At 46.7% G+C, this 13,084-nt stretch overlaps 1 protein-coding gene across 1 annotated transcript in view; it reads right to left on the minus strand.

Moving 5' to 3' along the window:
- The window catches only part of LOC136626747 (uncharacterized), a 259,097-nt gene that overhangs the window by 14,954 nt on the left and 231,059 nt on the right, over positions 1 to 13,084 (minus strand). Inside the window, exons 11-13 of the mRNA XM_066601753.1 lie at positions 11,693 to 11,761; positions 11,220 to 11,322; positions 9,229 to 10,403 (exon numbers count right to left, since the gene is read on the minus strand). Of these exons, the coding sequence (XP_066457850.1) occupies positions 9,229 to 10,403; positions 11,220 to 11,322; positions 11,693 to 11,761 (1,347 nt within the window). The remainder of the gene's footprint in view (positions 1 to 9,228; positions 10,404 to 11,219; positions 11,323 to 11,692; positions 11,762 to 13,084) is intronic.

Raw genomic sequence — 13,084 nt, forward strand, 5'->3', positions numbered from 1 at the left:
TCCTTTTACAGTGCTCCCGCCAACTCAGCCTTGACTGGGGAGCGGTGACAGTCTTGCTGGGGAGCCAGAAAGCTGTCAAAGGCCTTAGAGAGTGTTCCCCTGCCTGTGCTGTACATGCTGCCTGATCTCCGCGCCTCCCCTGCTACCTGGCCCTCGGAACTCCGCCTTCGGCCACTAGCACTGTCGGATGGGAATTTTACCATCAGTTTGTCCGCCAGGGTCCTGTGGTATAGCATCACTCTCGAACCCCTTTCCTCTTCGGGTATGAGAGTGGAAAGGTTCTCCTTATACCGTGGGTCAAGCAGTGTGTACACCCAGTAATCCGTAGTGGCCAGAATGCGTGTAACGCGAGGGTCACGAGAAAGGCATCCTAACATGAAGTCAGCCATGTGTGCCAGGGTACCTGTACGCAGCACATGGCTGTCCTCACTAGGAAGATCACATTCAGGATCCTCCTCCTCCTCCTCCTCAGGCCATACACGCTGAAAGGATGACAGGCAAGCAGCATGGGTACCCTCAGCAGTGGGCCAAGGTGTCTCTTCCCTCTCCTCCTCATCCTCCTCCCCCTCCTCCTCCTCAACGCGCTGAGATATAGACAGGAGGGTGCTCTGACTATCCAGCGACATACTGTCTTCCCCCGCCTCTGTTTCCGAGCGCAAAGCGTCTGCCTTTATGCTTTGCAGGGAACTTCTCAAGAGGCATAGCAGAGGAATGGTGACGCTAATGATTGCAGCATCGCCGCTCACCATCTGGGTAGACTCCTCAAAGTTTCTAAGGACCTGGCAGATGTCTGCCAACCAGGCCCACTCTTCTGTAAAGAATTGAGGAGGCTGACTCCCACTGCGCCACCCATGTTGGAGTTGGTATTCCACTATAGCTCTACGCTGCTCATAGAGCCTGGCCAACATGTGGAGCGTAGAGTTCCACCGTGTGGGCACGTCGCACAGCAGTCGGTGCACTGGCAGATGAAACCGATGTTGCAGGGTGCGCAGGGTGGCAGCGTCCGTGTGGGACTTGCAGAAATGTGCGCAGAGCCGGCGCACCTTTCCGAGCAGGTCTGACAAGCGTGGGTAGCTTTTCAGAAAGCGCTGAACCACCAAATTAAAGACGTGGGCCAGGCATGGCACGTGCGTGAGGCTGCCGAGCTGCAGAGCCGCCACCAGGTTATGGCCGTTGTCACACACGACCATGCCCGGTTGGAGGCTCAGCGGCGCAAGCCAGCAGTCGGTCTGCTCTGTCAGACCCTGCAGCAGTTCGTGGGCCATGTGCCTCTTCTCTCCTAAGCTGAGTAATTTCAGCACGGCCTGCTGAGGCTTGCCCACCGCTGTGCTGCCGTGCCGCGCGACATCGACTGTTGGCGACGTGCTGCTGCTGACACATCTTGATTGCGAGACAGAGTTTGCAGAGGAGGAGGAGGAGGGTGGTTTAGTGGAGGAAGCATACACCGCAGCAGATACCACCACCGAGCTGGGGCCCGCAATTCTGGGGGTGGGTAGGACGTGAGCGGTCCCAGGCTCTGACTCTGTCCCAGCCTCCACTAAATTCACCCAATGTGCCGTCAGGGAGATATAGTGGCCCTGCCCGCCTGTGCTTGTCCACGTGTCTGTTGTTAAGTGGACCTTGGCAGTAATCGCGTTGGTGAGGGCGCGTACAATGTTGCGGGAGATGTGGTCGTGCAGGGCTGGGACGGCACATCGGGAAAAGTAGTGGCGACTGGGAACTGAGTAGCGCGGGGCCGCCGCCGCCATCATACCTTTGAAAGCCTCCGTTTCCACAACCCTATATGGCAGCATCTTCAGGCTGATAAATTTGGCTATGTGCACGTTTAACGCTTGAGCGTGCGGGTGCGTGGCGGCGTACTTGCGCTCCAACACTTGCGCTAGCGACGGCTGGACGGTGCGCTGAAAGACATTGGTGCACAGCGGAGGTGAGGGTGTGGGTGCAGGCCAGGAGACGGTAGTGCTTGTGTCCTGAGAGGGGGGTTGGATCTCAGTGGCAGGTTGTGGCACAGGGGGAGAGGCAGCGGTGCAAACCGGAGGCGGTGAACGGCCTTCGTCCCACCTTGTGGGGTGCTTGGCCATCATATGTCTGTGCATGCTGGTGGTGGTGAGGCTGGTGGTGGTGGCCCCCCGGCTGATTTTGGTGCGACAAAGGTTGCACACCACTGTTCGTCGGTCGTCTGCACTCTCAGTGAAAAACTGCCAGACCTTTGAGCACCTCGGCCTCTGCAGGGTGGCATGGCGCGAGTGGGCGCTTTGGGAAACAGTTGGTGGATTATTCGGTCTGGCCCTGCCTCTACCCCTGGCCACCGCACTGATTCTTCCAACCTGCCCTGCTGCTGCACTTGCCTCCCCCTCTGAAGACCTGTCCTCAGTAGGCGTAGCAAACCAGGTGGGGTCAGTCACCTCATCGTCCTGCTGCTCTTCCTCCGAATCCTCTGTGCGCTCTCCCTCGGACTTACTCCAATTACTACTACCTGAGTGATAGACAACTGTGTCTCATCGTCATCGTCCTCCTCACCCACTGAAAGCTCTTGAGACAGTTGCCGGAAGTCCCCAGCCTCATCCCCCGGACCCCGGGAACTTTCCAAAGGTTGGGCATCGGTCACAACAAACTCCTCCAGTGGGAGAGGATTCGGAACCATTGCTGCCCATTCTGGGCAGGGGCCCGAGAACAGTTCCTGGGAGTCTGCCTGCTCCTCAGAATGTGTCATTGTAATGGAGTGAGGAGGCTGGGAGGAAGGAGGACCAGCAGCCAGAGGATTCAGAGTTGCAGCAGTGGACGGCGCAGAATTCTGGGTGGTCGATAGATTGCTGGATGCACTTTCTGCCATCCACGACAGGACCTGCTCACACTACTCATTTTCTAATAAAGGTCTACCGCGTGGACCCATTAATTGTGAGATGAATGTGGGGACGCCAGAAACGTGCCTCTCTCCTAATCCCGCAGCAGTCGGCTGCGATACACCTGGATCAGGAGCTCGGCCTGTGCCCACACCCTGACTTGGGCCTCCGCGTCCTCGTCCACGTCCTCTAGGCCTACCCCTACCCCTCAGCATGCTGTATTACCAGTAGTGCAGAAACAGAACGCTGTAATTAAATGTGCCGCTTATTGGCCTGTGGTTGGAGGCTTACTTCGCTTACGGAACGCACAGCAGAGGCAGGAAAGAATTTTGCGCAAGCCTGCTGTAACACTTAGCTGGCTGCGTATGAATTAGGACAACTACCCGCAGCAGAGACGCAGTACAGTCAGGATGGTCACAGGCAGCCCAAATAGATTTTTTTTTCCCAAATTTTTTTGGAAAAGCCCACTGCGTATATAGACTGGATATGTCTTTCACTGTCCCTGCCTCACCACCACTACTGGCCGTGGACTATGTAAAATTACTGCAGGACGCAATGCTCTGCACGGCCGATATACAAAAAAATAAAAAAAAAAGTGCAACACTGCAAAAAGCAGCCTCAACAGTACTGCACACGGTCAGATGTGGCCCTAAGAAGGACCGTTGGGGCTCTTGAAGCCTAAAATCACTCCTAACGCTCTCCTTATAGCAGCTCCGGCATCAGCAGCACTTTCCCTGATCTCTGTCAGAATGCATCTGTGGCGAGCCGCGGGAGGGGCCGATTTATATACTCGGGTGACACCTGATCTCGCCAGCCACTCACTGCAGGGGGGTGGTATAGGGCTTGAACGTCGCAGGGGGACGTTGTAATGCCTTCCCTGTCTTTCTATTGGCCAGAAAAGCGCGCTAATGTCTCAGAGATGAAAGTGAAAGTAACTCGAACATCGCGTGGTGCTCGCCTCTAGTAACGAGCATCTCGAACACGCTAATACTCGAACGAGTATCAAGCTCGGACGAGTACGTTCGCTCATCTCTAGTCATTATATATAAGAAGTTGGTCAGTCACTTTCTAGTTCAGGTTATGAACATGGTGAAACTCATTTTGTAGGAAGTGTTTTTTCCATAGTAAATCGTGTTTCAGTCAAAAAATGGCAGTTTTTATTTTTTCCACAAGAGTTTAATTTTTAGTAGGAAAAATACCATTTTTGTTCTTACCATAAAATCTCTTTCTCATCTCATTCTTTAGGGGACACAATTTTGACCATCAGTATAGCTGCTGCCACTAGGAGGCAGATGTAAGCAACAAAAAAGTGTTGGCTCCTCCCACTAGCTCCTCCCCTCTGCAGACCCCAATCTAATCAGTTCGTCTGCAAGAAGAAGGAGCAACCAAGTAGGAATAACAGAAAAGCACTGTCAATGTTGTATGGAAAAAGAACTATAACTTAAGAAAGACACCATGTGCAACAAGAAAAGAGAAGAACTGTCTAGAAGAGAAAATACAATAAATTAAAAAAACCCCATACTGGGTGGGTGCTGGAACCAAGAGTTTGGCTGGAACATTCCATTCCCTGGCTATGGCTTCAACGAACTTCTCATGCGGGGTAAAAGGGTTGGGAGTATGCCTGGGGCATCTGAAGAAAAATGATGTAGATGTACCGTATTTTTCGCTCTATAAGACGCACTTTTTCCGCCTCCAAAGCGGGGGGGGGGGGGGGGGGGGAAGTTCCTGCGTCTTATAAAGCGAATGTGCCGAAAATTCGCCAAAAAAAATCATTACTCACCTCTCCCGGTGTTCTGCGGCGCTGCTACAGGCTGTCGCTCCCTCCTGGTCCCCGGCGCAGCATTGCTTTCTGGACGCGGGGCTTGAAATCCCGGCCTCCAGAAAGCTAATACTGTGTTGGCTAACACACGCCGTCAGCCAATCACAGCCATTCAATGACATCATTGAATGGCTGTGATTGGCTAACACACGTCCGCCTTCAGCCAATCACAGCCATTCAATGATGTTATTGAATGGCTGTGATTGGCTGACGGTGTGTTAGCCAATCACAGTAGTAGCTTTCTGGAGGCGGGGATTTTTAAGCCCTGCGTCCAGAAAGTAAAGGAAGCGACAGCCTGCAGCGCTGAATGCCGCCGCTGCCGCCCGCCCGCCGCCCACCGCCGAATGCCGCCGCTGCCGCCCGCCCGCCGCCCACCGCTGAATGCCGCCGCTGCCGCCCGCCCGCCGCCCAACGCCGCCGCCCGCCAGGGGAGGGTGAGTAATTTTTTTTTTTCACCCATTTTCCGGCTCTAATCGGGGGTGCGTCTTATAGACCGGTGCGTCTTATAAGACGAAAAATACGGTAATTGGAGGCTGATCCGATATCTGTAAGGTATCTGTTACTGCCGTAATTAGATTTTACAACATTGTTGACCTTTTGGAAACCGGTTCCTTGTTCATACCAGAGTCAGGGCTCTTACCAACTTCAGTGTTTTTGTTGCTGCGATATCACTGCAGTTTTTTAACACGATTGTCAATAGGACTTTCTAATGTTAAAAATACATCACAAGTTTGTGCTTTGCGATTTTTGTGCGATGTGTTTTAACATTAGAAAGTCTCATTGACAAGCACTTTAAAATAAACACAGTGATATCGCAGCGCTACAAAAACACAAGTAGGAGCCCTCAGATAAATACACAGAGAATTTACCCACTGATCGACTACTCTGTCTAGGTAAAACTCTAGGAGGCGCTGAAACAAAGAACAAACCAGAGATCCAGATGATAACCTAGAGCGATAAGACCTAAGCCTCTTATGTGGTCTACGAAAAAGAGGTGCCGTCAGCAGATACATTCTGTCCAGGTGGATTAGACATGTGGCCCAGCCTGTCCAGAACAGTCCCCAGGAAGGAGCAGGATCGCTGTTGCTCTCAAGTTGGGAATCACTGTGAAGGAGGAAACTACTTACCTTGGGAAGACTATACTTGCCCACTGAAACCTCTCACTAATTGGGAGACCTTTTTTGATTTAGGCGCCAAAATTTCCAGTGCCGGACAGGAAGCTCCATGGTTCCTCTCTAGCCAGTCTTTAATGAGGGAGAGAGTATTCAGAACAAAAGAAGTGGGAACCCTATGGCCAGTGGGCCACCTTTGACAATGCCTGAAAATGCAATCTTTTTTTTTCTGAGATAGGGGGGTGACATGCGGTCCAGCCTCTACAGAACAGTCTCTCAAGTTGGGACTCACACGGTAAGGGAGGCAATAAATGAAAAAAAGAAAGCGTTTAAATTACTAAAGCAACAAGGCAGCGAAGAAGCGCTAAAATCATACAGGGAAAAAAAACAAAATATGCAAAGATAAGATCAAAACTGCCAAGGAGGAAGCAGAAAGACTGATCGCCAAAGAGAGCAAAAACAACCCAAAGCTATTTTTCAACTATATTAACAGCAAAAGGATTTGCAGAGAGAGCACTGGCCCTTTAAAAAATAATGCAAGAGAGATCATTGAAGATGACGGAGGGAAGGAAAATCTACTAAACAGTTTCTTCTCAAGTGTATTCACAAACGAAAAGGAAATGCCACACGAGATGCAGAGGAATAAAATGAACCCATCACAAAATATCTCATACCTAACGCAGGAGGAGGTGCGGCAGCGACTAAAGAAGACTAAAATTGATAAATCGCTGGGCCCAGATGGATTACACCCAAGGATACTAAGGGAACTAAGTGACAAGATAGCTAGGCCACTATATCTAATATTTCTAGACACTATAAAGACCGGTGTAGTACCATTGGATTGGCGCATTGCCAACGTGGTTCATATTTACAAAAAGGGGAGCAAAAGTGAGACTGGAAACTACAGGCCAGTAAGTCTCACTTCAGTAACGGGAAAAATTTTCGAGGGGATTCTGAGAGACGCCATCGATGAGTACCTCAAGGAGAACAAGGGAATAACTCCTCACCAGCATGGATTCATGAAGGGTCGCTCATGTCAGACAAATCCGATCAGTTTCTACGATGAAGTAAGCTCTAGGCTGGACCTGGGAGAATCTATTGATCTCGTATATCTGGACTTCTCTAAAGCCTTTGACACCGTGCCACATAATAGGCTAATATACAAAATGAGGCAGCTCGGACTGTGCGAAAACGTGTGTAATTGGGTAAAAAATTGGCTCAATGATAGAAAGCAGAGGGTGGTAATAAATGGTTCATACTCTGATTGGACCACAGTCGCTAGCGGGGTGCCACAGGGTTCGGTATTAGGCCCCACTCTGTTTAATATATTTATCAACGACCTAATAGAGGGGCTGCACAGCAAAATATCAATATTTGCAGATGACACAAAATTATACAATATAATTAATGCAACGGAGGACAATGTGCGGCTACAAACGGACCGGGATAAGCTGGGGGCTTGGGCAGAAAAATGGCAAATGAAGTTCAATGTTGAAAAATGTAAGGTTATGCACATGGGCAGGAGAAACGGATGTCACAAATACTCACTTAATGGGGTACCACTAGGGAAAAGTGATATGGAAAGGGATCTGGGGGTATTAGTGGATAGTAGACTAAACTGGAGTAGCCAATGCCAGTCAGCTGCTGCAAAGGCAAATAAAGTCTTGGGGTGCTTTAAAAGAGGTATAGGGGTGAAGGATGAGAACATTATCCTTCCATTATATAAGGCACTTGTCAGGCCCCACATGGAATACTGCGTACAGTTCTGGTCACCGGTGCTCAGGAAAGATGTTACAGTACTGGAGGGGGTTCAAAGAAGGGCAACTAAACTAATACATGGAATGACGGGACTGGAATACCCAGAGAGGTTATCAAAATTGGGATTATTTACTCTAGAAAAAAGACAGCTAAGGGGTGATCAAATAACTATGTATAAATACATGAGGGAACAATACAAGGATCTCTCCCATGATCTGTTTACACCCAGGACCACGACGGTAACAAGAGGACATCCGCTACGATTAGAGGAAAGCAGGTTTCATCACCAACATAGAAGGGGATTCTTTACTGTAAGAGAAGTTAGACTGTGGAACTCTCTGCCGGAGGAAGTTGTGATGGCAAAATCCATAGAGGAGTTTAAAAGGGGACTTGATGTCTTTCTGGAGAGGAAGGACATTATAGGTTATAAATCTTAGGTTACTTGTTAATCCGGGTATACAGGCAGGTAGGATCTATTAGGGGTTGATCCAGGGAACAGTCTGATTGCCATTAGGGAGTCGGGAAGGAATTTTTTCCCCAAAAGGGCTATCTGGCTTCTGCCCTTGGGGTTTTTTGCCTTCCTCTGGATCAACACAGGAGGATGGACAGGCTGGACTAGATGGACATTGTCTTCATTCAGCCTAACATACAATGTTACTTTCTTACTGTGAAGGAGGGAACTACTTATCTTGGGAAGACTATACTTGCCCACCAAAACCTCTCAACCATTGGGAGACCTTTTTTGATTTAGGCACCAAAATTTCCAGTGTCGGACAGGAAGCGCCATTGTTCCTCTTTAGCCAGTCTTTAATGAGGGAGAGAGTATTCAGGACAAAAAAAATTGGGAACCCTATGGCCAGTGGGCCACCTTTGACAATGCCTGAACATGCCATCTTTTCTTCTGAGATGGGGGGGGGGGGGGGCAACAACTGAAGGGATGAAACAGTTCTGTTCGCCATCCTCAGTGAGGTAACAGGGAAAGTTCTGCCTCCCTGTATGCCCTAGGTCCAAATATGGCACATGAAGACTGACAATTAAGAGGTCTGCCTCCTATGTACACTAAGTTAAAACTGATTATCCTGGTGCCTGCAGGGAAAATATAGCTAGTGGGAGGAGACAACACTTTTTCCTTTGCTTAGTGTCTGCCTCCAAGTGGCAGTAGTTATATCCAAGGTCTTAAGCTGTGTCTCCCCATGATACGGATGAGAAACATTTTTACCACATTGATTTGTCACACAAAAGAACTTGAAGATGAAATTAATTAGATGAAACACTAAAGTAAAGCCTATTACTGTATGTGAAAAAACTGACTATCGTAGGCCACTGAACACGGCAGACCAGGGGGCCATTCTTATTGGCACACAATGATTTCATTATGGGGATAACGATGGAGTAAAGGAGAGAGTCCAATAGCTCACCAAACCCTCTAGATGCCATTCTCTGAAATAGCAGTATCTATAGGCTTCAATCAGTAGGAATGGAGCCAAGTTTATTCCTAGGAGCTGGAGAGGAACAGTGACTGTCAATACGAGTGCTGGGAAGGAAGGAAGGTTGCATTTTTTTGTACTATTTATCAATGAAAAAGAATGGCTAAAAAATAACAGAAAATGGCTTCTTCACTGATGATTTATTTAATGTTTAAGAAAATGTGATTTTTTTTTTTGCTGAAACCTTTCTTAAATGCAAAATATTAATGTGTCTTCTCCCCTGTGTGAGTTCTCTGATGTTTAACAAGATTTCTTTTCTCGGTAAAACATTTCTCACATTCTGAACATGAAAATGGCTTCTCCCCTGTGTGAGTTCTTTGATGTGTAAAAAGATGTGATTTCTGGGAAAAACATTTCCCACACTGATTGCATGAAAATGGCTTCTCCCCAGTATGAGTTTTCTGATGTTTAACAAGATGCGATTTTTGAGTAAAACATTTCCCACATTCTGAACATGAAAATGGCTTCTCCCCTGTGTGAGTTCTCAGATGTCTAATAAGATCTAATTTCTTGATAGAAATTTTCCCACATTCAGGACATGAATATGTCTTCTCTCCTGTGTGAGTTATCTGATGTTTAACAAGATCTGATTTCTGCGTAAAACATTCCCCACATTCTGAACATAAAAATGGCTTTTCCCCTGTGTGATTTCTCTGATGTGTAAAAAGATGTGATTTCTGGGAAAAACATTTCCCACATTCTAAACATGAAAATGGCTTCTCCTCCATGTGAGTTGTCTGATGTCTAACAAGTTGTGATTTCCTGATAAAACCTTTTCCACATTTAGGACATGAAAATGGCTTCTCTCCAGTGTGAATTCTCTGATGGTTAACAAGAGTCGATTTCCCAGCAAAACATTTCCCACATTCAGGACATGAAAATGGCTTCTCTCCAGTGTGAGTTCTCTGATGTTTAACAAGAGGCGATTTCTGGGTAAAACATTTCCCACATTCAGAACATGAATATGGTCTCTCTCCTGTGTGAATTCTCTGATGTATAACAACATGTGTTTTTTTATTAAAACCTTTCCCACATTCAGGACATGAAAATGGCTTCTCCCCTGTGTGAGTTCTCTGATGATTAAGAATAGCGGATTTATATTTAAAAATCTTTTCACATTCTGAACATGAATAGGACTTCTTCCCTGTGTCAACTCCTTCATGTTCAACATCTTTTCTGTAAGTTTTGTGTTGCTTACTAGTCAGTGATGAATCAGAAGATGGAACCTGTTTAGAAGGATCAGATGATAGATCCTTACTGTGAAGGGCTGAGGTTGTATTTGGGATAATTGCAGGCCCTTCATATGTATCTTTTACGATATAATGATCTTCCACTTTACAACCTGTTGATATCAGATGTCCCTCTGAACTCCCGGTGTCGTCATCTGCCAAAAATAAAACTGATTTTAATATTTTTGAATATAAGATTACAATTATATTTATTTTTTACATTTCTATATTCAATATGGATATAAATTTAATTTCTAAATTGATTTCCCATTAATAGTCAGAACAATGATTCATGGAGCAGCTAATCTGACAACCAACGTAATGGACCAATCATTTTAGACAAACTTTTGTGTATTTTCCCACGCGCAAAAACCATTACAGCAGTGTTCTCCCGCAAATGGTTTCCGCAGGTCTCTTGCTGTGGAAATCCACATGTGGAATCCAATCCGCCCATAAACACGAGCCCTTAGAAAGGCATCGCCATTATCAGTGGGCACACATATGTTTGCCATTCACTAACCCTGCTGATCAATATTTGAACTATGATCTGCGAAACTTTCTACTGAGCATGCCCAGTAACTCTGGTTTTTCAGCAACAGAGGATTGGAAACACGATACGGGCTCATTCACACGGCTGGATACGCTCAATTGGCATTTGCCAAAAAACAGCAGAACTTGCAGACTGGTCATTAGCACCCTGTTATATTCACACATAAGAGCAGCTTCACAATGAGCACATGTGACAGACGTGAAAGAGCCTGCAGAGGATGGAGATCATCCAGATCTGATGTGTGATTGAGATGTTCCCTCATTTTATTTTTAGTAACATATATTGAAAAAATGCTTCCAATTGCTTTTACATAAAAAATGTTTTTAACAGCAGTTACACTTTATTATGTATTTTGGCTGAATAAGGGAATATACAGCTGAAAACCCCGACAACACAGACTCTTCTCTACATGCAGTCTCACCTGGGGGGTTATCTGTAGGGATCTCCTCCTTACACGGCTGATTCCCCCTCACATGTGTCTCTGTAGCATCAATAGGGATCAGATATTCCTCCAGTTTCACCAGCTGTGAAATAAATATTGTAAAAGTCATCACACAGTTGGAGAAGTCGTGTGGAAGGTTTTATATGGCCAGAAAAGGTCATTAATTAGTATGAGGAGCCGGAATGACATGACAGCAGTAGTGATCTGGGCCAAATAGCTGCAGGTCTCCTGTATAACTCCAACCTGTTGCTTCTTTATTCCAACCAAAAGTCTCCAGAACCAGAAAATAGTGATAAGATGCGGAGATCTAATGTCTGCGAGCAGCTGTAATCCTGCCATCTCCAGCTTTCTCATTACACAAGTATCAATCATATAATAAGACTGAACACAAGACCTTCCCAGCCGTCCTACAGACCAGAGGGGAGATTTCATGAGACCTTCTCTCCATCTACCTGATCATCCTGTGGAAGAAGAGGCCGGGGACATCTCTCCGCTGCTGTTCTCTTACTGGATCTACCTGCAGAAAACACAGACAGCCACTGAATTCATTCTCTACATACAAATAATAAAGGCCATGTGGATTTAGTCCTGTCTATTACCTGGTGATGGGGGGGGCTGGTGGTCCTCCATCATGATGTCCTTGTACAGATCCTTGTGTCCTTCTAAATACTCCCACTCCTCCATGGAGAAATAGACAGTGACGTCCTGACACCTTATAGGAACCTGACAACACAATGATACCGTCATCACCAAGACACGTTACACCGCCATAGCGTTACTGTATAATGTCCCAGCATCCCCAGCAGCGTCACCTCTCCAGTCAGCAGCTCAATCATCTTGTTGGTGAGTTCTAGGATCTTCTGCTCATTGATCTCCTCCAGTATCAGGGGGTGAGGTGGAGGCCCAGTGATTGGGCTCAGGGGTCTTCCCCATCCATCAGACACCGGGGCCTGACAGCCATCACTAGAAGTCTTCTTCACTACCGTGTAATCCTGTTTATGGGGAGACACATCCATAAATATCCCTGCAGACATTTCCAGAGTCCTTCATATCTCCAATTATATCCATATGTTATTAAGGTTCTGTTTACATCTGTGTCATTAATTTATTTGTTCCACTCTGTAATTGAAACAGAAAAACATTGGCAGAGTGTCGGATCTATTATATGGCCGACATCAGCAGCATCCAAGAACCCCATTGCCTTATAATAGATCTGTTGGGTATCTGTCATTTTACCAGCAAAACTGCCCAGCCGGCTCTATTATTTTCCAGCATTTATGACCTAATCGGCAGTAAATCCTCTGCCGTAGATGTGACCAGAGACTGACAGAGATAAGAATGATGGAACGTGACGTCATCCCCAGAATCTCTCACCTCTCCTGTAAGCTGGAAGAGTATCTCTAGGGTGAGGGTGAATATACTCTCCGCCATCTTGTCCTGGTTCCTCTCCATCCTTGTCGGGTCAATCAGGATAATTATCTGATATAGAAGATCAGACAATGTAAAATCATACAAAATCCCCTGTAATAACACAATTACTAGATATTATAAGGGAAAACTTGTAAGAAGACCCTTTAGTGACCAAGCGTGTACAGCTTTTGGTTTTGTGCTTTAAACCTGTGCTATGGTAAATCTATGGTGCAGGTTTAAAGCTCCTGCAATCTAGTAATAATTCAATAGGAATTATAAGCAGAATGTAAGTGGGTAAGAAGGAGAGGGGTGTCCTCCATCAGTACCACGTGATGTTCTTCGTGTCCACCAGGTATCTCAGCCTATCAGAACCCACATCTGTCAGAGTCTAGTCAGCTGATGGCATATGTATAGTATACTGCATTACAGAAGTA

Source organism: Eleutherodactylus coqui, chromosome 4 (assembly GCF_035609145.1).
Source record: "Eleutherodactylus coqui strain aEleCoq1 chromosome 4, aEleCoq1.hap1, whole genome shotgun sequence".
Lineage (NCBI taxonomy): Eukaryota > Metazoa > Chordata > Amphibia > Anura > Eleutherodactylidae > Eleutherodactylus > Eleutherodactylus coqui.